The sequence below is a fragment of the Fistularia commersonii genome, chromosome 35 (genome assembly GCF_037954325.1).
Source record: "Fistularia commersonii isolate RoL2024-O1a breed Wild chromosome 35, RoL_Fcom_v1.0, whole genome shotgun sequence".
Taxonomy (NCBI): Eukaryota; Metazoa; Chordata; class Actinopteri; order Syngnathiformes; family Fistulariidae; genus Fistularia; species Fistularia commersonii.
Genome location: NC_141318.1, coordinates 3,028,584 through 3,054,440, shown reverse-complemented (window position 1 = coordinate 3,054,440; position 25,857 = coordinate 3,028,584). Strand labels below are relative to the sequence as shown.

Sequence of the window (25,857 nt, the reverse complement as noted above, 5' to 3'; positions counted from 1 at the left end):
ATGCACAACCTGTCGTTTTATTGCGAAGGTACACATATTTGCCCGATCGCGGTACATAATCGACCTGAATCGGCACTTGAACCCACCGTTACCTGCCTCACACACCTGCCCCCGCCCCTGCTTTAAATAGCTCCGTCCGTAAATTCCTCCACAGCGACTCTGACATTTATCTACATCTAGATCGGTTCCTGCGGCCTCTGGGGTTTCTGCGCGGGTGGGGCTTTTTTACGGGCAACAGTAAAATAGCCATGTTATCTGCTTTCGGAGTTTCGCTTTTATTTCCCCGGTTTATTCTTTTATAAAACAATATATAAAGCAATAAGACTGTGTATGTGCTGACGCTTTTGTGACATGAGTTAAAGTCCCTTATTGTCCACTTTATTATTATATAAAAATGGGGTGGGTGTTTAAATATGTGAAATAAAGTCACTTTCTGTGCACTGAAGCTCAAGTCAATCAAACCTGCTGGGATCTGTGACTGCACAGCCCAGAACGGTCTGGAATAAAAGACAAAAGTCGCAAAGAACAACTTAATGATAATTCTAATATTAAATCACCAATCCTTTTTTCTCTAGGGTCTTACTACGGCCACGACAGAATTCCACTTCCTAAGAGCTGAAGGAAACGGTCACTGAAATAGCTGTTGAGGCTATAAAATGAAGTCAAAGAATAGATAATATGATAAAAGGAAAGAAAAGAAAAGAAAAGAAAAGAAAAGAAAAGAAAAAGAGGAGTCATTGGCGGACATGTGACCTGGACGTCGCTTCCTCCAGACACTCGCCCATTACAGGATCTGTAAAGGCAGAAAAGACGAGATAGGGAAAACACCGGAAGTTAGATGTGGGCTTTCAAATTAAAAGCGCAAGATTAAACAAAAATAAATACATCGATTTCGGCAACAATAATCCATTAAAGTCGATGAGGAGTTACTGAAGTATTTATAAGTCACGCTATTCCTTTTCATAGCAGCTGCGGGATATTTGAAATGGAAAATACCGTTAAAGTGACATCTTTTACGCTCTTACCTGATTTATCTCCATCAATCCTCTTGCTAACCTTAGCGCCCACACGGCATTAAGATCATAATCCCCAAAAGTCAATTTATAGCGCCAAACGTCAGTGACTTGCGTGAATTGTATCGAAATAGCCGTGATATCAGGGGACGTTTCGGCCCACATTTGAAACCCGACGCCTTTTTTTCTCGCTTGGTCGTCGAAAAGCGTCACAATTGACTTTTTCTGAGAAAAATCTGAATAAAGGTAACTGACGGGCGGGCACCTGTTAGCTTAGTGACTCCACTTTTAAATCCGGTCGGGGGGTATTATTTATTTTAAAAATGTTCACCGTTTTATCTTTGACGTTTGAAAGGGTGATATAAACAACTTCGAATTAGGACTTAAGAAAAATAACGGAATTGACGAAACACTTTTTTGGGGGGTTTATTTATTTAGTTTTACTTCGAAAGCTTTCCCCTGCCTCCCTCACGGCTAGCCGCTAGCTAACTAGCTTCAGCTAGCCACTTAGCCAAACCGGAAGTGGGGGAGTTCTTCTTCTTCTTCTTCTTCTTCTTCTTCTTCTTCTTCTTTCCTTGCAAAAGCAGTAAACCCGGGATAAGGACGACCCTGCGGTTGACAGGCTCGTTTTCACCGACACGCACAGCTGGAGGGAGGATTTCCGACCGCGACGGTGGCGGCTGCAGGCGTGTGCATGTGTGCATGCGTGTGCGTGCATGTGCGTGTGTGTGTGTGTGTGTGTGTGTGTGTGCGTGCAACCCAGCGGCGGACGGAAGAGGACGCACAATGGTCAGAGCTGTGTTTGTTGGACAGCCAGCGGAGAAAATGGGGAGGGGGATGGAAAAAATAAATGTAATAATAAAAAAAACAATAAATAATAAAGCGATTGTATGCAAACTGCATGGAGTCACTGCTGTTTTAGGAGATAATTCGGGTTTCCCTGCTTGCTCTGGGGAGTTTCTCCTCCTTCAGGGGGTGGAGGAGGAAGAGGAGGAGGAGGAGGAGGAGGAGGAGGAGGAGGGGTAGGAAGCCTCTCGGCTCCAAATAACCAGAGTCCTAACTGGGTCTCTTCTCCAAACGCAGGAAATAGCTACGGGGCCTGGGAAAAGAAAAAAAAAAAAAGTTTGAGAGCTTTTTGGAAACCAGAGGAGGAGGAAAGGGGGGGCGCTGACGTTCGTGCACGCGTTCCGCGACTCCTGCTGCAAAAAAAGTGCTGCGTTTGTTTTTAATTCAGTCATCAAGGTTTTTTGCGTTTTGTTTTGTACGGCCAAACCGAGGAGTGTGTGTGCGTATGTGTGTGTGTGTGTGTGTGGAGAAAGTACGCAAACGTTACACGCCGCTCGGTGTTGTTAGTGCAGGAGTTTGATCCCTATTTATAGCCCGTCCCGCTCCGACCGAGGCAGCCAGCCGCCCGGAGACCGAACTCCGAGCAACAAGTCGCGGACGCTCCCCGGGCGGAGCCCCCGTGGACCCGGACCCGGACCCGGACGAGGAGGGGGGGGCCTTTTTTTTTTCCTTCTTGGGTCCTTCCCCCCCTCTACACACACACACACACACACACACACACACACACCCCTGGATTCCTCTCTCTCTCTCTCTCTCTCTCTCTCTCTCTCTCGCGCTCTCTCTCTCTCACACACACACACACACACACACACACCCACCCAGCACCCCTCCTCCGTGGAAGGGGGGTGGGGGGTAAAACGGCGGAGATCCGGAGAGGGAGTTCAGGAAAGGACGGGGCTGGATCCGTGGGAACAGGCCCGCCTGCCTGGTCGGGGCCCTCCCGTGATCCGGATCCCCGGACCGGACGGCGGCTGCAAGGGGGGGCGGGGAGGCCGAGGAGAGGAGCGACGTCTGCGGGGATAGGAGAGGCCGGTCCGCGGCACGGCGAGCCGCCGCCGCCGCGGGAGGAAGAAGAAGAAGAAGAGGAGGAGGAAGAGGAGGAGGCGTGCAGGAGGGGAAGCCGCCTTCCAGACGCGGCGTCTTCCACAAGAGACGTGATCTGATTTTTATTTTTATTTTTTGAATTCTTATTTATCCCCCACCCACCCACCCGGACCGGACCGGACGACGCCGCGATGACACTCCTCCCGGCGGCGGCGTGGAAGAGGAAAAAAACGGGCTCCTTGTCGAGATAAGACTTTTTTTTCTTTTCCCTTCTTCTTTTTTTTTTTTTTGCAGAGAGAAAACTTTGGCCGCTCGCTCCCGACCGCGCACGACGCGCACAACAACTGTTGGACGGTTGCACGTCCGCGTCTGTCGACGGCGATGGAGCCCCGGAGCTGATCCGCGCGTTTGACGCACACGGTATTTCGGTATTTCGAGGACGAATCGACACACACACACGCACACAACGTCATGTCATCGAAACATTGCGCGTGTACGCCGCGGTCATTTCCAGCCATGTAACGTCAGGAGCCGTCAGAGCGTTGCATCACGGAGGAACCCCGCACACACACACACAGACACACGCACACGCACGCAAACCGCCACCTCCCGTGTTATTTTCCGTGGAAAGGATGTTTCGCCCACGCGGGGCGTGGAGGCGGCGAGGCGGCAGCCGGACTCGAACCCGCGACCACCCCCACGCGCGGACACGCGCGTAATGTGAGTAGTGACGTCATCGCGCGGAAGGGTGGGGGGGCCGGTCGCGTGACGAGACGCCCGCACGGGATTCTCGCGCACGCGTCTGCGTGCGTGCGTGTGCACGCGCGGCGCCCACGCACCCAATCGGAGACAGTATCGATATTTCGCGCGGCCAGCCGGGTCACGCCGGGCGACATGGCCGCGCCGCACGGGCAGCTCCTCATGCGGGGCACGGAAGTGAGCTGCGGGGACGGCGGCGTGAGCGTGCGGGTCGCGGCCAGTAACGCGCCGCGCTTGCGTGAGCCGGCCGGTGCAGCCGCAGCGGCGGGCGACGCCAAGAGCAACCCCAACCTGCACAAGTACAGCATCTCGTCCAGCTGCAGCTCGGCGGACTCCAGGCCCGCCGTGACCTCGGCGCCGCGGGGGCCCCGCAAGGCCCCGCCGCTGTTCGAGCGCTCCGCCGCGCAGTGCTGGGACCCCAAGTTCGACTCCCCGGTGCTGGAGGAGGCTTGCCAGGAGCGCTGCTTCCCGCAGACGCAGCGCCGCTTCCGCTACGTGCTCTTCTACCTGGCGGTGTCGGCCCTCCTGTGGGGGGTCTACTTCGCGGCCAACCGGGGCCGCTGCCACCCGGTGCCCTTCCTGGTGCCCACCGCCTGCTTCCTGGGGCTCCTGGCGCTGCTCTTCCTCTTCACCTTCACCCAGCCCTACGCCCAGCTGTACAACCAGACCTCCCTGCTGCTCATCGGAGCCACCTTCGCCGTCACCCTGGCGCCGCAGATCCAAACGGCGGGCTACACCGAGCTGGAGTGGGCGGCCCGGGGCGGGAACGGCACGGCGTTCCCGGCGGCGGCGGCGGAAGAGGCGCCCTGCCTCTCGCCCGTGGCCACCTTCTCCCTCTGCATGGAGGTGCTGCTGCTGCTCTACAGCGTCCTCCACGTGCGCCTCTACGCCTCGGTGCTGCTGGGCCTCCTGTACTCGGTCCTGTTCGAGGCGCTGGGGTGGCTGCCGCTGTTCCACCGCCGCTACGACCCCGTCGGCGCCGACTGGGAGGGCGACACCCTCCGCTGGTTGGGGCCCGCCAAGGCCCTGCTCCACCTGTGCGCCCACGTCATCGGCATCCACCTGTTCATCATGTCGGAGGTGCGCTCGCGCAGCACCTTCCTCAAGGTGGGCCAGGCCATCATGCACGGGAAGGACCTGGAGGTGGAGAAGGCGCTGAAGGAGCGGATGATCCACTCCGTCATGCCGCGCCGCGTGGCCGACGAGCTGATGAAGCAGGGGGACGACGAGGGCGGCGGCGGCGGCGGCGAGAACGCCGGCAAGCGTTACTCCTCCGGCGCTTGCTCCGCTTCGGGCGTCGTGGCGGGCGGCGGCGGCGGAGCGGGCGGCGGCGCCTTGCAGTCCCAGAGCGCCGCCAGCCCCAAGAACCACCCGCACAACAACCACAAGCGCAAGAAGAACTCCATCCCGCGGGGCCAGATCATCTTCAGGCCCTTCAACATGAAGCGCATGGAGCCCGTCAGCATCCTCTTCGCAGACATCGTGGGCTTCACCAGGATGTCGGCCAACAAGTCGGCGCCGGCGCTGGTGGGCCTCCTCAACGACCTGTTCGGCCGCTTCGACCGCCTGTGCGAGCTCACCTGCTGCGAGAAGATCAGCACCTTGGGGGATTGCTACTACTGCGTGGCGGGCTGCCCCTACCCGCGGGAGGACCACGCCTTCTGCTGCGTGGAGATGGGCCTGGGCATGATCCAGGCCATCGAGCAGTTCTGCCAGGAGACCCGCGAGACGGTCAGCATGCGCGTGGGCGTCCACACCGGCACCGTCCTCTGCGGGATCCTGGGGATGAAGCGCTTCAAGTTCGACGTCTGGTCCAACGACGTCAACCTGGCCAACCTGATGGAGCAGCTCGGGGTGGCCGGCAAGGTCCACCTGTCCGAGGCCACCGCGCGTTTCCTGGACGACCGCTACCAGAGGGAGGACGGCCGGGTGGCGGAGCGAGCCGGGCAGAGCGTGGTGGAGAAACTCAAGGGTAAGAGCCCCGTGACGCCGCCGTGTGTGTGTGTGTGTGTCGATAATGGCGGGGGGTGCGATGCCAGATCCGATTCAAGATGGCATCACTCGCGCGCTTGGGGTCGGCGGGCGGAGCGGGGTCATCGCGTGTCGTGTTATCTGGCCAGTCGGTCCTGTTTGGACAGCTGCTTGGAGGCAGGCAGGCGATGGAACCAGGAAGGTAGAGCGGCTTTCGGGGAGAGACGCCACGCTTCCTGGTTCACGTGACCTCACCAACATGGCCGACCGCCGTTTGTGCTGCGTGTGTGCATGACGCCGAACTCCACTCGGATGTGTGAGTGAGTTGGACGTGTCTGTTTGAGTGACAGCTGACCAGTCCGGGGTAAGCCCCGCCTCCCGGCCCAAGGCCAGCTGCGATTGGCCGCCGTAATTGCTTATAAAGACAACAGAAGGTCATACAGATCGTACATAGTACCTGTGCACTGAGATGAATGAATGAATGAATGAATGAAATCACTCAGAGCAAAAATATATGGAGTGTGTCTGTGTATAAATGTGTGTATAAATGCAAAGAGTAGCGGTGGGATTTTGGTATGTTCATGTTCCACAGGTGAGTTGGAACCATTCAGCTTGAAGCCATCAGTGTTGTGGTGATAAAGTGTGTGTCATATTTTCTCTCTCTCCCTCTCACACACACACACACCCTCTCTCCATCAGGTTCCACCGTTTCAGCCATGCAGCAAGATGTAAAGTTGTTGTTTTAGAGGGGATGTTGAATCCACAGACAGCTGAGCGGGGAAACCCACGGTTAGCGGAGTGAAGAACCCATGGTTAGCTAAGCGGAAAACTCGTGGCTAGTTAAGTGGAGAACCTGTGGTCAGATGAGCAAAGAACCCATGGTTTGTTAAGCGGCGAACCCAGCGTTAGCTAAGTGGAGAACCCATGGCTAGCTGAGCAGAGAACTCATGGTTAGCCAAGCTGATAACCTATGGTTAGCTAAACGAAGAACCCATGGTTAGCTAAGCGGAGAACCCATGGCTAGCTGAGCAGAGAACTCATGGTTAGCCAAGCTGATAACCCATGGTTAGCTAAACGAAGAACCCATGGTTAGCAAAGTGTAGAACCCGGGATTAGCCGAGCAGAGAACCCACGGTTAGCTGAACGGGCAACCCATGGTTAGCGAAGCGGTGACCCTACAGGTAGCTGAGGGGGAAAACCCATGACTAGTTAAGGCCTTTTTGTTATTGCAGAACTTCCCGATGTGTGTGTGTGTGTGTGTTTGTTGTGAGGATCCCTGATCCTGTCTTTTTCCAGAATCCCCTTTTGTTCACCCGTTCACAGCTGCAGCCGCGCATTCGAACCTCAACCTCGGCATCTTTTGATTGACATCTCTTGAGCAGAAGCGAGGCCAGGGCGCCACTAACCAACTTAATGAGGCCTTGTTAATCGGATGCTAACGCGTCGTCCGTTTGATGCTGCGGGACTTTATTGGGTGGGAGAAGAACAAGCTTTGAAGGAGATGGTAGCCGCGGGTTTATTACTCAGTAATAAATACCTGTCGCTGTTAAACCCGCCGATAAACCCTTCAGTCGACCTGGAAATGAATCTGTTTTATAGTTTACGGGGCGACGGCTGCATCTGGTTTATCCGCGGGTTTGGACCTTGAGCCGCTCGATTATGGGATGGAACTGCGGCGGGTAGAACCTGAGGTGGCTTCCTTCCCCGCGGATGAGTGGGGAGGGGGTTGTTTTTTTCTCGGTAACGTCCAGGCGATGCCGGAGGTGTTGTTGTCATCTGGGCTCGTTGCCATGACGACCCTGGTCATAGATAAGGCATTTCACGGCGGTATTCAGAGGCGGACTGTTCTGGAATGTCAGGGAAGGTACTAGAACTCTTCGCCGGTCAGCCGGCGAAAGCACCTGCGACACCTACACCTGTGTTTTTGCGTACGTGCGTGCGTACGTGCGTGAGCGAGCCTTGGAATGAAGATAACACATCCAGGTCGTAAAGGTAAACCATTAGCAAAATAGCCCTGACGTGCATGAAGCGCTCCCGCAGAGGTCATGAGCGTGCGCGTGGGCCGAATGTGACCTCCCTGACCTTTGACCCCTACGCCGGGGCCTTCCCGATGGCCTCGCTCCTTCACCGCGAGCGCCTATGATTTCCGACGGAGGGCGAAGGGAGGGTGGAGATCAGCCGCTAAATCATAATCAGACAATGGCAGGCCGGAGGTAACAACCCGGCAGAGGCCGGATGAGGGATGTCGTCCCTCCGTCCGGGTAGAAGCGCAGCTGCCGGCTGTCGCCTCATGTCGCTCTGCTGAAGTGACCCGCAAACACCCCCCGCGCCCCCCGAGCGGGGCCTGCAAACACTTCCTCATAGAAGGAAGCCCGGTTTCTTTACCTGAAAGCAGTTATTTATTGATACGTAAACAGCAGATCTTTGACTTACATATTTAATTCGACTCATTACATTGCATTGCATTCGGCAGACGCTTTTATCCAAAGCGACTTACAATAGAGGACATAGGGACTGCAAATACACTTGCAAATACACGATGCACAGGAAATATACAGAACAGTAAGCTTGGGTTAGTGAGTTGTTTTTTTTTTTTTTTTGACAGAGACATACACAAACGTACACACACACACACACACTGCATAGCCTAACTTGCTGCCAACCTGATCTGGGGCATCAGCGCAGTAAAAAGTCCTGAAAGAGAAAAGTTTTTACCTGTTTCTTGAAGGTTGAGAGAGATGATGCTAGTCTTGTTGCGCCACCACTGAGGTAGTAGAACAGAGAACAGTTTTGCCTGAGATCGCTTAGAGCAGGGGTGGGCAAACTCCGGCCCGCGGGCCACATCCGGCCCGTTGCTCTTTTTAATCCGGCCCGCCAAAAATCGGTACAGAATTCAAACTTGATGTGAATGGTTGAATGATTGGACCAATGAATGCTGGAGCTCAAACAGGTGATTATTTCATTTTCGGAGTTACTTGAGAACACTTTTCCTGAGCTGAAAGACGCAGATTAGCTTTGTTATTTAGCCTTAACTGTGGACATACCGACACACATGAATGAGCTGGACGTGAAGCTACGAGGGGAAAAAACGGATTGTTCATGAAATGCAAACAAACGTCAGAGCCTTCAAAACCGAGCTGCTTTTATTTTCAAAGCAAATGTTCAGTCAAATATGGGATGAGTCCGATATGTACTGGTAAAAAAATGCATTTTTTAGAATTTTTTTTATCCGTATCGTATCTTGTGGTGACCCGGCCCGTATGTCAAATTTTAAAAGTCAATGCGGCCCCTGAGCCAAAAAGTTTGCCCACCCCTGGCTTAGAGCGAGCAAAAGGTACTGCTAGTAGGTTTGTATTAGAGGACGCAGCTCTCTGCCGGGAACATAGGAGTCAAATCCATTTTTCCCATCGAAATCCATGATCGTCCTCCAGCACCGAAAAGCCTACTGCACTCTTTTTTTTATGGGGTTATTTGTGGAAAAATATAGAGCGGAATCAAAGATACCGTAATTTCCGGACTATTGAGCGCACCTCAATAAAAGCCGCACCGGCTAGCCGATCGCTATCTTGGTCTTCCTCCTGTGCACTAAAACCGTCAATGTCGTCTTCTTCGGTGTCAGAGTTGAACGGACTCAGAATTTCCCGGTCATTTTATAGGTCCGATCTTACGAGAATAAATGTTTTAGCGGCGTGAAGCTCGTTACCCCCCCCCCCCCCAAAAAAAGTCCATATATTAGCCGCATCGTTGTTCACGTGAAAAAAGTTGCGGCTTATCGTCCGGATATTATGGTAAACTGAATTATCACTGAGTTTCTGGGGTTCTTTCTCTTCTTGCCGGCACTTGTGCTGTGCATTTCTTTCGCTAAATCAGCAAAAGTAAAGCATTCTCGCATATGAGACCGTCGCTAACGCTAACACTATCTCCAGCTAGCTGTCCAAACTAGCAATGATGTTGCCTCATTAGCATATTCACCCCTTTAGCCGCATTAGCCATCTTTAGCGTCTTTGCTCTTCAGGATGGCACAGATGGTTGACTTAGCCGTGTCGCAGCGCTTGGCGAGATCTGTAACGCTAAAAACACTCTCACGTTTAGCTATTATTTCCTTTTTCAGATCAACTGAAATTCTTAGCTATCACTAGCACTTTAAACTTTTTTGGGAGCCATAATAAGGGCTAGCTTACTGAGAAAGTGCCTTTTAACAGGAGAACACAATGTTGAGTGATGTAAACAACGCGGGGTAGCATGCACGACTGTCGCTACGCTACAACATCGCACGGCGTGGTATTGTTTCTTTGTGTTTCCGTGCGCCAAGGCTAGTTTGCAGGTTGATTCAAAATTTGATCAAAAACTCCGTTCGTAGGCCGATTTGTAAATAGGGGCGTTTGTAAGCCCAGATTCTTCTCTCTTTATTTATATTAAAAATAAAAACCTCAGCGATAAAATGCCACATTTTTAACTACAAAAAGTGGCACTGTATGTGTGTGTGTGTGTGTGTGATAAGCGTCCACGGCCTCTGCACCGGCCTGATTACCGCTGAGTCACCCCCGAACACACGCCCAATCTTCGGCGGAGCCCTCAGAGTTTCCGCTTGCTATTTTTCGCCACCTCGTTTTTTTTTTTTGTTTTTTTTTATTTCCGTCCCCCGAGCGGAGAAGTCGCCGGAACCGGTCCGCCCAGTTTTCCAGCGTGCACATGCGTGCATGTGTGTGTGGGGCGATGGGATGGGAAATGAACACAGGGAAGTGTAAACCCGAACCTCAAGCTGTGAGATTTCAGTGACCATCCGTCGCTATGACGACCCTACACCGTCCTGGCGGAAGGATTTTACGGATTTCTTGCGACCTCTCGCCCAAACTCACCCACTTCCTGTCTGCCTTTGCTTGTCGCCTGGCAACCAGGTGGAGCCCTTTTTTGGCTCCTGGGATCTAGAACAGGTTGAGGTGCCGCGCCTTTTTTTTTTTTTTGGGACGCAAACCGTCTTCCAGGCGCCACTACAGGACAGACGTCCCGATTTCCTCTTTTTTTCCCCGACACTTGAACGCCTCCTTGGGGTCCCAACCATAAGGCCGCTGCACGCCAGCGCCCCGACGCCACCAGGTGGCGTGGGGTGTTTCCGCCGCCGGGCGGTGTCATTTACCGCTGGATTCTCTGGGTGACAAACAAAGAAATCTACCTTTGCGACAAGTGCGACTGTGGCCGGTGGATTGTGTGTGTGTGTGTGTGTGTGCGCGCGTTGGTGTACGTGTGTTAAACGGCGGCTCTGAATAATAGATAACAGAGTGCAGTCTCGGGCCTGTTGAAAAATCCATGAGCTGGTTTGCAGAGCTGAAGTGCTGATAAGACGGATGAAGACAAAGAGGAGTTTAGCAATCTGATGGGAGTGTGTGTGTGTGTGTGTGTGTGTGTGTGTGTGTGTGTGTGTGTGTGTGTGTGTGTGTGTGTGTGTGTGTTCGGGGGGGGCGACGATTCGATCACGACTCGGACTCACACGTCAAATGGACGGGGAGTCAAAACGGCTTAAACGTGACGAGATCTGACATTTTATCTGAAGTGATATGCATGCAAACACACACACACACACACACACACACAGTCGTCCCCTGGCATTCACAGCTGCGTTCAAATTGCCCGCGGGTGGGGTGGGCGGAGGGGTCTGGGGGGGGCAAAGGGACCCGCAGGCGACGGAAAGCTACCCCACCTGTTGACTGCAAGCCTGGGAAACGCAGATATTTTGCCTTTTATGGTCACAGTGTGTGTGTGTGTGTGTGTGTGTGTTCGTGTATGCGTGCTTGTGCATGAGTGTTTGCATAAAAGCGGTGATTATTTTTTTGAAAAACGCGCGACGTAGCGGAGAAGCGGGCTTCTAGATCCTCCATGTGCAGCTGGTGGAGCTCTGCTCCCCGGTGGTCCTCCAGCGCAGACTGCAAGGAAGAAGAAGAAGAAGAAGAAGAAGAAGAAGAGGAAGAGGAGGAGGGGGAGAGAAGAAGCATATTTTCTGATCATGACCCTTTCCCAAGGATTTCCCACAGTCTAGTTTAGGGCAGCTGGGGAGACTGGTGTGTGTGTGTGTGTGTGTGTGTGTGTGTGTGTGTGTTTGTGTGTGTGTGTTACACAAGAACTGCATTGTGAATAGCAATCCGAATCCCTGAAGACCATGTAATTTTAGTGCACACACATGCACGTGCATGCATACACACACACACACACACACACACACATACACGCACACACACTAAAGATGTGTGTAACAGATGAATCCCAGAGGGGCGTCTGAACAGTCGGGCTTCCTTTCAATTTCAGACGTTTCACATCAGGGCTTGATTGTTAATCCCTCCATGACCCCCACCCTCTACACACACACACACACACACTTAAAGTATCTGCACATGCGTGAAACGGTCACATGACTATCGTCATCGGCAACGGGGTCCAAGGCTGGTCGGCGGGGGCTCAAGGTCTGTGCGCGCCAGAGAAACTCCCCATCAAGTGCAACAGCGCTACGCCTCTCAGCAGTTGTGTGTGTGCATGTCTATCTGTGTGTGTGTGTGTGTGTTATTGCCAATCGACACACACACATGTCACCACCCCGGTCTCAGTCCGTCAGACGTGGCAGCCATGATCCCGGCGGCGGTTTTGAATCCCGGGTCCGGAACATACTCATGGCGGCCATAAATCTGGCTTGGCGGTGTGTATATAAGTGTGTGTGTGTGTGTGTGTGGAAGGTGCACGGAACTTCCTGGACTGATATAATGGCAGAAAGAGAGGAAAAGGGAGGAGGAATGGATGGATGGATGGGAGGAGGAGGATCATGTGAGGGCCTCGTCCCGCCGCTCCATCGCCGTGTCCAAATATGGAGGCATCTGCTGTTGCACAAGACCCGCTCTGGAGACCCGCCGCCGACCGGAGGGTAGGAAACAGAAAGGGGGGGTGAAAAAGAAAGGTTTTTTTCAAGTGAAAAGAGGACGTGAGAACGAGAGATAGAGAAGGATAGGTGGCGTGGAGTCGGGCGAGATAGGAGGAGACGAGGAGGGTTGAAGCCGGCGAGGTTTTTTTTTGATGATCCGCAGGATGAAGATGGAGGGAAGAAAAAAAAAAAAAAAAAAAAACGAAAACAAAAGGAAACAAGTCGGGGGCTATTTTTAGCGCAGGGGGTTGTTTACTTTGTGTTTCGGTGGAAGCAGAGATGAAAGTGAAGGAGGTGATGAGAGGAGAGGCGGGGGTTGGTGCCCTCCATCGTTGAATCCGGAGGCTCCTTTTAGGGAGTTCTCACCGAGATGTTCTCCTGAGGAACGGGGTGGAACCCGACCTTTGACCCGGAGAACCTCGACCCTCCGCCCGAGGGTGCTGGATCCGGTTTGAAGGTTCTCAGACTTCACGGCTTTCCTTCCATCTTCTCCTGCCCGGGTTCTCTCCTGGTTCTCCAGTCCAAAAATCGGTCAGCAGGTCCGTTGATGAGAATGAATGGTTGGATGATTGACAGCTGACTGTCCAGGTTAAGCCCCGCCTCCCGCCCCAGGGGCAATTGTGATTGGCTCCAGAGCCTGGTGAGCGGCATACATAACTGTCTGGCTCCCAGTGTGTGTGTGTGTGTGTGTGTGTGTGTGTGTGTGTGTGTGCGCAGGACTCTCCTTTTTTGCTAATTAATAATCACAAACTTTAATTGGCTACATATATATACATATATATTTTAATTTATTCATTCTTTCGTGATTCATTCATTCATTCATTATCTTCCACCGCCCTAGACACACACACACACTCATGCACACACACACGAGCCCATGCATAGGGTGTGCACGTGCACTCCAGAACTGATTTGATCTTTAAAAAAAACAAACAAACAAGGATTTATTTTCCTTCATTTCATTATTAGTGCAGCATTGGTAACACACACACACACACACACACACACACACACGACTACAGAGAAGACGGAATTTCATAATCTCTGTCTACATTCCTGCTCCACCACCTCCATCCCCATTCAGTATCCATGTGTATGCTACATAGATTACTGTTATTTGTGTGTGTGTATGTGTGTGTGTGTCCTTGTCTGAACCCTCTCCACTTTGAGTCAATCAATAACAACCAGCGGGAATTATGGTCTGGAACACCGGTGTCAGTTTCCCTCTGAGTGCAACCCCTCATTGAGCAAGTTGGGGGGGGGGGGCGATGATGCACAAATCCGCTGGCTGGTTAAAGCCTACACACACACACACACACACACACACACACACACACTCTCCCAGGAGCCATGTAAGTGAGTGAAAGTTTCGATCGGAGCCAGACTGTAGCGGCTGCACTTCTCCGGGCTCCCGGTGGGCCGGCGGTCAGGACCCTTCCCAGAATGCCGTGCAGGAGTTCAGCCATGTCCCGACGCCGTGGAGTAGCGGCGGCGGCGGCGGCGGCGGCGGCTGATAAAGTCACGGCGGCTGAAATGGAAGTGGAAAAGGAATGCGGACTATGTCAGGCACGCTCTGCTCCCTGACCTTCAGCCTGCTCCCGGTGTCTTCCTCCCTCCCTGACATCTCCACGCCATTTACTCGTCTCTCCTCGCCACGGTCACGTGCACGCCGGAGGACTCTGTCTTAGCGCCCACCTGTGAGGCCGGTTTCCAATCGAAAAACGAATCAATGTATCGGCAAGTCCTGATTAGATAAATCATTGCAGACCGTATAAACCAATCTGTGTGTGTGTGTGTGCACGTGTTGATGTGTGTGTGTCAGTACGTGCGGTGGGTGGTCTCTGAATGATTGACAGCTGACTGTACAGGTTAAGCCCCGCCTCTTGAACCAACGCCACCTGTGATTGGCTCCAACGCCCCCCCCAACTGTGCAAGATAAGCAGTGTAAATAATGAGTGAACAGATGAATGAATTCACATGGTTAGCATCTCAAACACACACACACACACACACACACACACTCCTCATCAGCTGAAGGAAAACCGAAACACGACAAGGAGCGTGCGGGAAAACAGGAAGTTGCATTGTTGTGACATTCTTCAGGATTCAACGCAAAGTCATGGTAGCTTGCAGATTATCAGGTTAACCTGAAAGTGAAAGAATTAATCTGTGTGTGTGTGTGTGTGTGTGTGTGTGTGTGTGTGTGTGGGTGTGGGTGGGTGGGTGGAGGGGTCATGACATCTGATCGGTGAGGAGGTCCCGGGCCATCTTGGGTCAGCACCTTCAGATGTGTGAACAAACAGGTCCTCCGGCCAGATTACAGTGTGTTTGTGCAGACGGAGACCAGCCAACCACCACCGTGTGTGTGTGTGTGTGTGTTTGTGTGTGTGTTCTCTCACACTTTGGAGACGTTTCGTCTCCTGCCTGCAGAACTCTCACCATTCTCACCAGTTTATGCATATCCTGCAGGGTTTTAGCTAACCTGGTAGCTTAGCTCCTGCTAACTCTTCTCGCTAATCTTAGCGAGTTGGAGATCCTCGCTACGGCTAGTCTGCTAAGTCCACCTCCGTTCTGCACACGCTAAGAGTTTTACTGCTGCACAAAGCAATAAATCATTTGTTTTTGTTAGCAATAGTGTTAGCGGCTACTGCTAATCCAAAGAGGAAAGGATGTCGCGCCTCATGTCAGCCCCCTCTGCCCCTCCGCCCAGGGCTGAGGACCTACCTGATCTCAGGGAGGAAGTGGGAGCAGGACGTCCAGTGCGGCTGTCCCCCGCTGGCGGACTTCAGGGGGGCGGGGCCTCACCCCCGCACGCCGGACCTCATCCCCGGGGGCTCGCAGGCCGCCGAGCCCCTGCTGACCCGTCCGCCGCCAGACAGGACCAGGGTGAGTCATGGGGAAATGAGAACGTTGAGGGCGGGAGGGAGGGAGGGAGGGAGGGGGTTCACGCCAAGTGCACACACACACACACACACACACACACACTGAGGGGTCATCGTTGTTGTTTCCCTGCAGCCTCCCTTCGTCTCCTGCGGTGAGGGTCTGTCTCCGGGGGCGGAGCCTGGCGACGAGGTGGCCGTGCTGAATGGCTGCCAGGAGGAGCACAAGGCTAGCAGTGCCAAGGTACACACACACTCACACACACACACGTGGGGAATTTGTCTCCCAGCCATCTGCAGCTCATTCAGTGTTTGTACCCCCACCCCCCCTCCACACACACACACACACACACACGCCTTCAGTTCATCTCAGGGCACAGTCCCAGGGCGGCCAACGGTCTCCTGAGCCCCCCCATGGAGAACCCGGTGCGGGCCAGCCAGAACTCCCTCTGCGACATCCTCCAGGAGAAGAAGACCAGCACCAGCACGGGGACGGGCACCAGCCTGGGAATGGCGGCGGCGGTGGCGGCGGGTTCCGGCATGGACCATTCGGCGCTCATCCAGCTGCGTGCAAAGAATTTTAAAGAAAAGAGCGACGCCCACTTTGTGGACGTCATCAGGGAGAACAGGTGAGCATTGTGAGGATCTTGGTGTTTTCCTGCAGGTCAATGATAAAGATGCAAAAAAAGAAATGAATTATTTTCATAATGTTTTTATTTTTCGCACCTCTAGCATGTCAGCCAAAACACTGATATAAAAACATTCCATGCAGAGCATACGTTTATAGCTATTTCTAGTAATTATATTGCTTTAACAGTGTAATTGAATGAAAATGTCATAACAGCTATATTTTGCAATAATCTACTTTGAGCCAATGACGGAATGCTGAATAAACTCAATGCAAAAGGGAATTAATTATTTTAAAAGTATGTTTTTGTTTTTTGCACCTCTAGCACATCGGGGATAACGCCTATATAATACATCCCATGCAAAATACCTATTTATAGATATTTCTAGTAATTACATTGCAATAACAGTGTAATTGAATTATAATTGAATGATGAATCGACTACTTGCCAAAATGAATGAATTATTTTAAAAAATATGGCTTTTTTTGCACTTTTAGCGTGTCAGCTGTAGAACTGATATAGTGCAGCCGATGCAGAACAGCTGTTTATGGATATTTCAAGTAACTACATTGTTATTTCATGTTATAAAATCTACATTTTTTCTATCAATCTTCTTTCACTTGTATTAAATTATTACAGAAAATCTGAATCAGTACAAAATTCGTTTTCTTTTTTTAAGAAAAAAATCTGATCAGGTATTATTTCAGAGTTTATGGCATTAAAGTGTGTTTTGTCTCGATACATATTACTGAGCAATGGCACCGTTCAAACATGTGTGAGGGAACACACACACACACACACACACACACACACACACACACACACACACACACACACTGAGCTCTATCAATAGGATATAAATATAAAAAGCGTGGGAGTTGTTTTCTTGTTATGACAGTGTAATAATAGGGTATATTATGTAATTAACTAGTGGCTTGGTAATAACTCAAACCGCCACCTGCTGCTGAGGGGAAGAAACTCCCTTCGTGGATGAAAATTCAATGTGCCTGATAGTCGCTTCTCTTTTGTTCACCTTTACAAAGTTCTTGGCAAAGTCAGAATCCCAGGATGCGTGTTTGCCAATATGTGGATATTTTTATCCGCGTGACAAACACGCTTTCGCGCCAGCTTTTTCTCTCGGTGAACACCCAAGTAGGGTTATTATTACACAACGCGTGCTAATCGCGTTTTCGACATTGCAGGAATATTAGCTGCTGATTTGTTAAAAGAAACACATTTGATGATGACACAATTCTAAATGTGTTATTGCATAACGTAATAATGTGTAATTACATGATGAGGAGTAGAAGGCGGGTGCAGGATGCGTGCGGTCAAAGTGGGATTTAAAATACCCACGATCCGCAGCTGAAACTGCAATTATCCCAACGTACGCACAGATTCCAAACATTTATTTTTATTTTATTTTCATTTCCAGCCTGATGAAGGATTATTTCTTCAAGCCCCCCATCAACAAGGTCAGCCTCAACTTCTTAGAGCCGCCCCTGGAGAAGGCCTACCGGAGCAGCTACAAGGAGGAGGTAGCAAATTATATAAATTTTTTTTACATCATTATTATTATTATTATTATTATTATCGTTTACTTTGTCTTGTTTTCCAATTTTTCATAAATATCATGGTACCCCTGCACTGACTGCCCCCTTCCAAGCCTTGCGCCCCCTGGTGGCCGGACGATGCTACTGCAGCGTCTTCAAAATAAATAAATCAGCCAATCAGCTTCCTCTAAGCCCAGTCCAATCACCAAATCATTAATCAATAATTACATCACACTCAAAGATTTCCCAATATTTATATATCCGGTCTTTATGATAATGACTTGTCTTTATATGACATGTGAATTGCCTATTATTTCTATATGATGAATGAGTGAATTAATAGTTACATGCCTCTATATGATGTTTACATGAGAGGTTGAATGATTTATGTTTTTATATCATGATTAAATGAGAGGGTGAAGAAAAAAACGGGAGCCATAAATCTCTTTTGAAATTTAAAATGAATTAACACGGCATACATTTATTTTTTTTTTGCCTTTATGCAGAATTTTTTTTTATTTTTATTTTTTATGTGATTTTTTTTTTTAAATTAATGAACGAAATGACATTTCCGAATGCAACGAAATAAAAAAAAAAAAGACTTTAGGGTTGCAAAATACTCAACATCTATGTGAGTCCTTCTTGTATTTATAAAATTATATAGACAAATCAAAATATCAAAAAATAAATTAAAAATAAAAATAAATAAATAAAAATAAATTAATGATATTTTATTAATAAAAAAAAAAAAAAAAAAAAAAACACCAGCAGAAAACCAAAACAAAAATATTTCATTTAGATGCTACAAGATGGAAAAATAAAATGTAAAAAAACCAGAGTGGTGAATTGATATTGACACTGCGTGACCCTCCTCCTCCTCCTCCTCTCTCTTCAGGTGAAGAACCAGGTCCAGGAGCAGACCTTCGCCAGCTCCAGCTTCAGCTCCTTCCTGGACGTCCTTCTGAGCTGCTTCGTCTTCCTGGCGTTGACCCTGGCCTGCTTCCTGCCGCCGCTGGTGAGCGGCGGCGCGGCGGTCCCGCCGGCCTCGGCGGCGCTGGCCCTGGTCCCGCTGGCCGGCCTGCTGGAGCTGGCCTCCCTGGTGCTGTCCATCCGGTGAGGACATTTCACGCACGCTTCCCCTCCGGTTTGACCCTCGAGTTTAACCTTCTACTCCTCCTCCCAGCGTGGCCTTCTACCTGGACGAGGTGATGAGCTGCACGCGCTCCCTGGTCCTCGCCATCTCCGGCTGGCTCGCCCGCCACCTGGTCGGCGCCGTGCTGGTCTCGCTGCCCGCCATCTCCGTCCTGTCCCACATGACCTGCGGCGCCCGGCTGACGCTCCAGGTACTTCTTGGAGATGCAGGTCCAGGGGACTACGTTCCGTTTCAAGCGTTGAGTGATTCGTGGCAGTGCAGATGTTGTGTTCTGTGTGTATGTGTGTGTGTGTGTGTGTGTGTGTGTGTGTGTGTGTGTGTGTGTTGCGTTCTCTCCAGGTTTTCCTGCACTCCAGGGTTCCTCCTTTGTGTCCTCTCCATGTTCTCCTGCTGGGGTTTCTCCCCGTCTTTTCATTTCCATGTTCTCCATGTTCTCCTGCCTTGGTTCCTCCATGTTCTCCTGCCTTGGTTCCTCCATGTTGTCCTCCTTGGTTCCTCCATGTTCTCCTGTTGGGTCTCCTCATGTTCTCCTGCCTGGGTTCTCCTCATATTCTCCATGTTCTCCTGCCCTGGTTCCACCATGTTCTCCTGTCTGGGTTCTCCTCATGTTCTTCTGTTGGTTCCTCCATGTTCTCCTGCCTGGGTTCCTCCATGTTGTCCTCCCTGGTTCCTCCATGTTCTCCTGTTGGGTCTCCTCATGTTCTCCTGCCTGGGTTCTCCTCATATTCTCCATGTTCTCCTGCCCTGGTTCCACCATGTTCTCCTGCCTGGGTTCTCCTCATGTTCTCCATGTTCTCCTGCCTTGGTTCCTCCAAATTCTCCTGCCTGGGTCTCCTCATATTCTCCATGTTCCTCTGTTGGTTCCTCCATGTTCTCCTGCCTTGGTTCCTCCATGTTGTCCTCCCTGGTTCCTCCATGTTCTCCTGTTGGGTCTCCTCATGTTCTCCTGCCTGGGTTCTCCTCATATTCTCCATGTTCTCCTGCCCTGGTTCCACCATGTTCTCCTGTCTGGGTTCTCCTCATGTTCTTCTGTTGGTTCCTCCATGTTCTCCTGCCTGGGTTGCCTCATGTTCTCCATGTTCTTCTGTTGGTTCCTCCATGTTCTCCTGCCTGGGTCACCTCATGTTCTCCATGTTGTCCTGCCTTGATTCCTCCATGTTGTCCTCCCTGGTTCTTCCATGTTCTCCTGCCTGGGTTCTCCTCATGTTCTCCATGTTCTCCTGCCTTGGTTCCTCCAAATTCTCCTGCCTGGGTCTCCTCATATTCTCCATGTTCCCCTGCCTTGGTTCTTCCATGTTCTCCTCCCTGGGTTCTCCTCTTGTTCTCCATGTTCTCCTGTTGGTTCTCTCCATGCTCCCCGTCTTCAATCCAAAAACGGTCAGAAGGTCCAATGAGGAATTTTCAGTCGGTGTGAATGATTGGATGGATGGATGATTGACAGCTGACCAGATTAAGCCCCGCCCCCTCACCGATGACGGCGACGTTCCTCACCGGGCGTCACCTTCGGTTTGGATCTCGACCTCCTGGAAGCGGCGCGCACCCGTCGGGCGGGGGTTTCCACGGCGACGATGGCGGCTGACCGCTCTCCTCCGGATCTCCTCCGCAGGTGACCATGTTCCTCTGCTGCGCCTCCATCCTGGCCATCATCCAGTACTGTAACTTCTGCCAGCTGAGCTTCTGGATGCGCTCGCTGCTCGCCACCGCCACCGGCGGCGCCCTGCTGCTGCTCCTCTACTGCCCCGTGCACGGGTAGAGTCACACAACACACACACACACACACACTTGAAAAAACATAGATACAAACAGAACCACAGGCGCACACATGCATATCTGAATTGTGCGTCACACACACACACGCATACAGATGAACACAAACACACACAGATAGACACACACATATACATGCACACTCGAAGAAACATAAATACAGACAAACAGAACCACACACACACACACACACACACACACACAGATAAATACAAACATCGTGTATAGTGTGCGACACAGACACTGACACACACACATACAGATTAACACAAAGACAGGCCGGCAGATTTACACACACACACACACACACACACACACAGCTGAAAAAAAACAAAAACTGACAAACAGAATCACGCACGGACGCACGCACACACACACACACACACACGCAAATATATTGATAAACACAAACACACTTGAATACTCACAGGCAGTCGTATAGATACACACACACTCACACACATTCAGATAAACATAAACACACAGAACTGTTTTTTGTGCCCACAAGCACACACTAGTAGACACACACACACACACACGTATTGATAAACGCAAACACATTGAATATTGTTTGTGACTGTCACACACACTCGCAGGCAGAGCGATACAAACACAAACTCACACACATTCAGATAAACACATTGAATACAGTTTGTCACGCAGACAGACACACAAACACACACACCGGTAGACACACACACAGAGCAATATACACACTGACACTCACAGACTTATCGACACACACACACAATATGCAAATAAGCATGAACACACTGTGACACACACACACACATACAAATAAACCATTAACACACTGACGAGTACGTCACACCCATAAACAAAAGACAGAAACACAGATTGACAGACAGACACATAAGTAGGCGCACACACACACACACACACACACACACACTCCACGGCCAGTGAAGCATCAGGACCAGGTTTCGGGAGCGGGGGGGTACGAACGGAACGAACGGAAAATAAACCCCCCCCTTTACGGCTCCAGAAATAACGACTTCACGGCCGAGTGTCTCCATGGAAACAGAGGTGTTTGATGGATGAGTGACATTTGAAGGGTCAACAGGAACGGCGGCTCTCATTTATATTTTTCCACCTGATCTCCAGCTGCTGGTTCATTTGGGTGTTTACACATAAGGAAGTACTTGTGTGTGTGTGTGTGTGTGTGTGTGCGTCTCCCTCAGCGTGAATCTCCCGGGACCTCACGACCTCCTGGTTCCCGAGGCGGTGCTGGCCTTCTTCCTCCTGCTGCTCCTCGTCTGGTTTCTCAACCGGGAGTTCGAGGTCAGCTACCGCCTCCATTACCACGGCAACGTGGAGGCGGACAAGCACCGGTCCAAGATCCAGATGATGCGGGACCAGGCCGAGTGGTTGCTGGGCAACATCATCCCCATCCACGTCGCCGACCAGCTCAAGGTATTTCGCCGCCGTCCGAAAGACGAGGGAAGGAAGACGGCGGCCCTCAACCCGTCGGTTTTTACCCGCCAGGTGACGCAGAGCTACTCCAAGAACCACGACAGCGTGGGCGTGATCTTCGCCAGCATCGTCAACTTCAGCGAGTTCTACGAGGAGAGCTACGAGGGCGGGAAGGAGTGCTACCGCGTGCTCAACGAGCTCATCGGCGACTTCGACGAACTGCTCCGCCGGCCCGAGTTCAAGAGCGTGGAGAAGATCAAGACCATCGGCGCCACCTACATGGCGGCGTCGGGGCTGAACGTGCGGCAGATGGCCCGCAGCGAGGAGGACTCCCCGCACGCTCACCTCCGGGCGCTCTTCGCCTTCGCCCTGGAGATGATGGGCGTCCTGGACGACTTCAACAAGAACATGCTCGGCTTCGGCTTCAAGCTGCGCATCGGGTTCAACCACGGGCCGCTGACGGCCGGCGTGATCGGCACCACCAAGCTGCTCTACGACATCTGGGGGGACACGGTCAACATCGCCAGCCGCATGGACTCCACCGGCGTGGAGTGCCGTGTGCAGGTGAGCGAGGAAAGCCACGCCGCGCTCAGCGCCACGGGCCTGGAGTTCGACTACAGAGGGACGGTCAACGTCAAGGGCAAAGGCCAGATGAGGACCTTCCTGTATCCCAGGAACAGGGACGGCGTGTGCCAGGGTCACGTGGAGCCGGGGGCGCCGTCGTTCCCCCGCTCCTCGCCGCCGTCCGCCCACGCCAGGGAGGAGGGCTACAGGGACTCCCCGCGATCCAAGACGGCGGCGGCACGGCCCGCCCCGCTCGCTCTCCGGAACGGGCAGGAAACCGGCGAGGACGCGGACGAGCTCACGAAACTCAACGAGGAGTTTTACTCTCGTCTCTGATCCGTCCTCTTCACGCCTCGCCGCCGCCGCCGCCTCGGGGAGGGCCGCGGCTACGACAGCACAAGGAGTGGCCATCAAAGTGGCCGCTGACTTTCATGGGAACGATGCCTGAGTGCCTGCAGGGGGGCAGAACGCGCCGCCGGTCGAAAAATCATTTTCACGCTCAAGTGCCTTCAGGACTAGAAAAGCTAACAAACGTGAATACTGAGCGAGCTTCCTTAGCCCCGCCCCCTGGCCCAATGGCCCCGCCCCCAAACAGACTTTTACTCTCAACACTTCATTTTGCATCGCCGCGCCGCGTCGTCCGATCGCCACGATCTCGCCGAAGGGAAAGCAAAGGTTAGATCGCGCGTCCGCGCCGCCAGGGAACCCCCCCCCCCCCCCAAACAGGAAGAAGGGAACGGCGGCGGCGCTCGTCCTGTCCGAGCGGACGCGCCGCAGCCGCGGGAATCGAACGCACCGCAGAGGTCTTGCACAATTTTTGAATCTTTTCGTCCAACCGAGTGAATCGAGTCGTTATTTACACGCAATCAAAAATACACACACACACACACACACACCAGGGTGGAGGTCGTAAAGTGGGCGGAGCCAAGTGACTATCACCCCTACAGACCAGAACGGCTACTTGATTAAAAGTAATATAAAGTCTCATCAGACTGACGCGATGCTGAATTCGATAAAGCCCCTGCCTCCGGCCACCCAGCGGCCACTCTTACATTCGGTCCATCGGGCTTCCAGAACCTGCTAGAAGCGTTTGCAGCCGTCCACGGGGTGAGTGGGGTCTGCAGAGATAATCACTGAAGCTGAGGAGGGTTTTCGTAGATATTAGGAGTGAAATGAAAGAAAACAAACACTCGTCGGTCGGTCAGCCGCTACGTATTTATTCAATCCTTCAGTATTTTGGTCCTCTGGCTTTGTGATTGACAGTCAGAGGGGGCGGGGCTTGTGGGGGTCAACCCTACCCGCTGATTTATATAAAAAGAAAATGAAAATTAAAAAAAAAAGCGCCACTTTTAACCGAGCGACCGGACGTAGCTGATTGTTCTGGGGTGCCTAACAGGTGTGACTGTGCTTTTCACCGTGGTGAATGTGTGTGTCCCGCCACGGTCGCCGGGGGGGGGAAAAAAAAAAAAAAAAGACGATTGAGCGAAACTAGGGAAGACGTGCACGTTTAGCTGCATTTCACTTGTATTTCTTTCATAAATTCCATCTACTTTTTTTTTTTTTTTTTGTTAAATTTTGTGGCCGTTCACCTGAGCTCCCCCGTCCACTTCATGCTTCGCCTCTCCTGCGTGGTGCACTCGATTCCGGTGTGTGTGTGTGTGTGTGATGTAGCTTACTTTGAAACAGCAATCACAGATAAAGCCACAAAAATGTGATGCAGATCAGAAGGGCCCTCGCTTTGTGATAAGGTCATTCGGCTTCAGCTGAGAGGAAAAGTCTATTTATGTAACCACGCACACACACACGCAGGCACACACACACACTCTCACATACACACCGCCTTCTGAACATTAATGAGGTGTAAAAGTAGCCGGCTAAAGACCAAAGCTAAGAGACCCCCAGCCAGGGAGGCAGGTGAGGATACAGGCCTCAAAGTAAAGCTGCCTGCTCTGCTGTGTGTGTGTGTGTGTGTGTGTGTGTGTGTGTGTGTGTGTGTGTGTGTGTGTGTGTGTGTGTGTGTGTGTGTGTGTGTGTGTGTGTGTGTGTGTGTGTGTGTGTGTGGAATGGGGATTGCAGCCCCCTCCCCACCCATGAGACATATAAGTTGATTACGCCTCATGCTATCGTCGCTAACTGTGATTTCAATATGGCTGTTTTGATTATTTTTTTTTAGACATTGCGCATGTGTCGGCATGGCGACGACGAGCACCGCCGCACCCTTCCAAGTTCACTAAGCTTCGCTTGTGTAAGGATTTTTTTTGTTTGTTTTAGGCCTTTCGGACATGTATCGGTAGCCGCCGCGTGCGTTATTACGAGATTTTATTTTAGCTGTGGCATAAGGGTGGAGGAAAGTGAGGGAGCGAGAGAGAGCCAGTGGTCGTAACAGCTTAGTGCGCTGAAGACTTTAAAACAATTAGGGATTTTGAATTTTGTGGGGAAATTACAAAAAAAAGTGTGATTGTCGTGTTGCTGAAATACAAGGGTCGGCGCGGAAGCCGACTTCACCGATCTGCCTATTTACCTGATGCGTCGGGGGGCCTTTTGTGTTTTTTTTTAATTTTTTTTTTTTTATAAAAGATATGGATTAAAAATCATCATGTATTATTTGTGGATGTCCATGAGTGAGATATATCATGTATGTTTTGTGCACATTATCCCATGTATCATTTATCGACACACCATCCTAATCTACACGATTTGCACAAAGCACTCAAGTGTTTGTACATATGCAGTTACTTTATCTCACGTATTTTTTTTTTTTTTTATACATGTGCATGTGTCCGATTTTTGACAGGAAAAAAAAAGAGACGGAGTATTACCAAACCGATTCAGTGTGTGTCTATTTGAGTAAGCGCGAGTGTTGTTGTTGTTTTTGTTTTTTTGTTTTTCCAGGATGAAATAAATCTCAAAGCAAAAAAAAAAAAAAGTAAAAGAAAAGGAAAACCAGTTGAGTGCACTGAGTGAGAGGAACGTACGATATACGGACTGCAAAAAATACTCGTGGAATCCCCAAGGGTGTATCGGCTAAATACGACTAAAAACACAGACCGAAGAGATCGAGTAGCGCCAGCTGCATTGTGGGATTCGTGCTTCCAGCGGACGCCGGGTCGGGCATTACGACGGTTGTCGTGTCGTATTTAAAGCAAAGAAATACACTCTCTAACGGTGTTGCCCTCGGCCCGAAATCCGGAGGCGGGTCTCTTTTTATCAGTAATAACAAAATAAAAACACTCCAAAGCCATTGGTGGTTTTCATTTCTAAAATAAAAGAAAACAATCGGTGTTATTCGTCTTGTGTGAGTATCATAAATATCAATCAGTTTGCAGCCTTTTTTGCGGTTT

General features: G+C 51.2%; 1 protein-coding gene across 1 annotated transcript; it reads left to right on the top strand.

Moving 5' to 3' along the window:
* Window positions 1-2,707: 2,707 nt before the first annotated feature.
* adcy9a (adenylate cyclase 9a) lies at window positions 2,708-25,083 on the top strand. Its single transcript, XM_086142814.1, has 10 exons — window positions 2,708-5,634; window positions 15,248-15,423; window positions 15,553-15,660; window positions 15,780-16,045; window positions 17,481-17,583; window positions 18,494-18,711; window positions 18,782-18,941; window positions 20,358-20,500; window positions 21,721-21,952; window positions 22,025-25,083. The coding sequence occupies exons 1-10, from the start codon at window positions 3,798-3,800 to the stop codon at window positions 22,850-22,852; spliced, it is 4,071 nt and encodes a 1,356-aa protein (XP_085998940.1). The 5' UTR covers window positions 2,708-3,797; the 3' UTR covers window positions 22,853-25,083.
* Window positions 25,084-25,857: the final 774 nt, after the last annotated feature.